This window comes from Gossypium arboreum, chromosome 3, assembly GCF_025698485.1.
Source record: "Gossypium arboreum isolate Shixiya-1 chromosome 3, ASM2569848v2, whole genome shotgun sequence".
NCBI lineage: Eukaryota > Viridiplantae > Streptophyta > Magnoliopsida > Malvales > Malvaceae > Gossypium > Gossypium arboreum.
In genome coordinates this window covers 5,187,155-5,191,057 of record NC_069072.1, presented here as the reverse complement: position 1 = coordinate 5,191,057, position 3,903 = coordinate 5,187,155, and the positions used below count along the sequence as shown (strand labels likewise).

At 39.6% G+C, this 3,903-nt stretch overlaps 1 protein-coding gene across 1 annotated transcript; it reads right to left on the bottom strand.

Moving 5' to 3' along the window:
* Positions 1-553: 553 nt before the first annotated feature.
* Positions 554-3,162, bottom strand: LOC108474412 (3-hydroxy-3-methylglutaryl-coenzyme A reductase 1-like). Its single transcript, XM_017776323.2, has 4 exons — positions 2,032-3,162; positions 1,764-1,945; positions 1,325-1,671; positions 554-1,214 (listed from the first exon to the last, which is right to left on the bottom strand). Exons 1-4 carry the CDS (start codon positions 3,015-3,017, stop codon positions 972-974), a joined length of 1,758 nt encoding a protein of 585 aa, XP_017631812.1. The 5' UTR covers positions 3,018-3,162; the 3' UTR covers positions 554-971.
* Between the last annotated feature and the right edge of the window lie 741 nt (positions 3,163-3,903).

Sequence of the window (3,903 nt, the reverse complement as noted above, 5' to 3'; positions counted from 1 at the left end):
TTTAAACATCCATAATACTTTCTTTTATATATATATATATATATATATATATATATATATATATATTATAGAAGAAGACATCAACGCAAAAGCTCTATTCCAACTACTCTTGGATTTGTAGAGGTGAAGTAGACAATACCAATCCCATCTCTAGGTGCACTCCTGGCTAAACCGTCAGCAACGAAATTAGTTTCCCTATAAATGTGCCGAAGCACCACAGTCCAAACTTTATAGCATAAAGTTCCTGGTATCCACTATAATCGATAGAATACAATCTTCACAGTCCCCTGCTGGAGCATGTTCATGAGCTCTAAGCAGTCACGTTCTACTTGGATCCGCCAAAACCCATGATCCCAAGCGGTTATTAATCCACCATGCATTGCCCTCGCCTCCTATTGCAAAATAGAGCAAACACCAAAGGATTTGTTGAACCCAATTAACCGGCTGCCATCCTTATCATTTAAAGCTTTTTAACTATGTTGGTGACACGTTCAATAAATATAATTTTAAAGGTATTTTTGTTTTTTTAACTGCAAATTGTTTGGGCAATATATTTCAAAAGTTGCTTTCAAATGCTTTAAAAGTTAGGTTACATGGCCTGAATTTGTCTTTAAAAGAAAGGAAAGAACAAAATACAAAATAAATAAAGAAAATTCTTTTTCTGTTCTGTATAATCTATCTACTCCCATTTACCCGTGGGGTGGGGGTTCTTCCATTCAATTTCAAAGGCATTGATAGAGGGCAGCTTCCACCACATGAGTTTAATCATCGCCAACTAATCGTGAGTAACCAATATTAATAAATAATCTCCATTCTTCTCAACCGCCATAACTGCTCCATCAACCTGCTATGTCGGGTGAAATGGGAACGTACACCTAAGCTAGACACAAAGGGATATATCTCCTTAGTAAGTTTCTACCATGGGAGATTACCACTTTACCCCCAAATATCAGGCCATCGTTACGTTTTCTCTATGAAGTAGCCTTGGAGACATCCTTACTTGACCTATTGTACTTCATATGGCTCTTAACTAGTTGCCCTGCTGCAAGTGCTGACATGAGCGACAGCTCCCCGGCAAGAACAGCAGACGCTACAATGGTTGCCAGCGTCCTAGAGTTTGCTCCTGGTGTCTCTTTGCTTGCACCCTTCACTCCAAGTAAGTTCAAACAGGCTGACTGAGATGCAAGCTGTGTTCCACCACCAACGGTACCAACCTAAAAGATACAGCAACAATTATAATTAGGGACATACATAAATACCCCGATTCTGTTTTGGTAATGAAAATCCTTGTGATGGATAATCAGACGGCAACATAATCAATTACCTCGATGGAAGGCATTGTGACAGAGATGTGGAGGTCCTTGCCCTCGTTAACAGCTTCCATCATAGTGATGCAATGAGAGCTCTCCACATTTTGAGCCGGATCTTGGCCCGTAGCTAAGTAGATTGCAGTGACGATGTTACTGGCGTGGGCATTGAATCCACCCAGAGCTCCAGCCATAGCTGATCCAGTAAGGTTCTTGAGCATGTTAAGCTCAACGAGAGATTCCACACTTGTCTTCAAGACCTTCTTAATCACATCACCCTTAATGATGGCTTCGCAAACAACAGATTTGCCTCGTCCTTCAATCCAATTTACAGCCGCTGGTTTTTTGTCGGAACAAAAATTTCCTATATGGGCAAATTCATAAATTTCAGTAATCCTATATAGAACAGTAAAAACATAGAAAGAACACAATTACAAGTCAAAAAGTGAAACTCACCAGAGATGCCAATGACATCCATGTCAGGGAAATCAGTTTGAAGGAAATCCAAAACGTTTTGGACTCCCTTGGAAACCATGTTCATCCCCATAGCATCACCTGTACTGCAAGTGAATCTAATATACAGATTCTTTCCAGCAATTGCACATTTGATACCTTGAAGCCTGCCAAACCTACTTGATCTGCAACCACCAAAGAGTCAAAATTTTCAATATTAGCTTGAATTTTAAATCCATCAATATGGAGTTCTAGAAATATCAAAACAAACCTGTTGAAAACAACAGACAAGGTCTCGAAATTATCAGGGTCCTCCAAATACAACTTCAAATCAGCTGCCCTTTTCGCAGTACCGAACCTTACACATGGAGCTCTAGTCATACCATCTTTTAATAGAACACTTGTAGCTCCACCAGACAAATGAATAGCCTTACAGCCCCTATTAGTGCTAGCCACCAAGCACCCTTCCGTGGTTGCCATAGGAACCGAGTACTCTCTTCCATTAACCAACAAAGGCCCAGCAATTCCAACGGGAATCTGCACGTAGCCAACCGGCATCTCACAACACTGCCCTAAAATCGACTCGTAATCTAACCCATCCAAGGGCAATCCTGATAATGACTTCCCTGTTAATCTTTGCAACGCTTCCCGCCTGATTGCAGCCGCCCTCTTGCAATCACCCAATTTCGATTCCAAGGAATACGAAGGGGTTGTTCCATCCACTACAGATTTAATTAGTTCTTCATCTTCCTCCGTTGTAACCGTCACAGGCTTTTCATCGAACACCTTCTGGGGAGTCACGATTGGTGCGGCAGGAGGCAGAGGTGGAAGCGAGCAATCGAGAGCTTGTCCACAAGGGACCTTACGGGTGTCTTCCTTTGCGAGCAGAACTTCATTATCGTCTTCCTCGTCCTCGGCAACCCAAACGTCAGGCGATGGTTGGAAAACCAAGGATTGAACGAAGTCAATCCCAAAGAAACCCAAAAGGTAAATAAAGGACGCGAAAAATGAGAGAAGGGCTATGATGTCGGAAAAGGTGACGACATGGAGAGCTGTGGAGGTACGGATCTTCTCACGCCAACGGGAAAGAAGGAAATAAACCACCGAGAAGAAGAGGGAGAAGAACAGGGCATTCGTTAGGTGCAAGGGAAGCGGCAATGCGTCTGAGGCTTTACCGTGATCTTCCTCTAAAGGAATCTTCTTCGTTGGCTTGAGAGATTGAACAGGTTTAGTCGAATACAGCCGGGGAGCCTCCATACTGGGTGTCGACGGCAGCGGAAGCCCGGCAGTGGAGAAGGAGAATAGAAGAGGAATGGAAGTGAGAGAGGATTTCAGTTAGTTTTACGATTATGGGGGAAGGTGCAGTTTGAGATATTGGAGTTTAGGGAGGGAAGGGGAGTATTTATAGGATAGAGAAAAGAGTAGAGAGAGCGTGAGGAAAAGGCGCGTGGATAGTGTTTGGCACGTGTTAGTGCGGAGCTTTACCAAGTGACGAGTCAAAGAAAGAATTTCAAGGGAAGTGTTTGGAAGCGTGCGTGCAGTGCATGTGCATGGTGGGGCATTGCATTTTCCTTTCATTTCTGCTTTTCTCCTGCCAAATTATGAGAATTTGGAGACGATGCTGATTTTAAAAATATATTCAGGAAAATGTACAATTTTTTTTTCTGATATTTCGAAAAATAAACTGATTTTGAAAAACCTAATAATAAGCTTATTTTGTAGAAAGTGTTTTTTTTTCTTCTGAAAACGCATCTCGTAGGATTACTTTTTAACTTTTTAAATATATTGGTTCATTTGGTTAAATAATTAAATGTTAGTAGTTTTATTTTTGATTCTCAAGTTCGATTTCTCTTCTACTTACATTTGTATTTTTATTTTATATTGTTTCAAGCTTTGCTTTAATACATTAGCTCCTCTTATTAGATACTTAAACAATAGTGATTTTATCATTTTAAGTCTTAGCTTCAATTTTCTTTTAAACACAATTGTATTTTTTGTTTCACATTGAAGTTTTTATTTATTTATTTTTAATTAATAATTATTTTATTTATAAAATAAAATAATTATTTCAAATTATATAATATAAATTATATTTTGATGAAATTGATATGTATCATTATGTTAAATATATTTTATTTTTAAA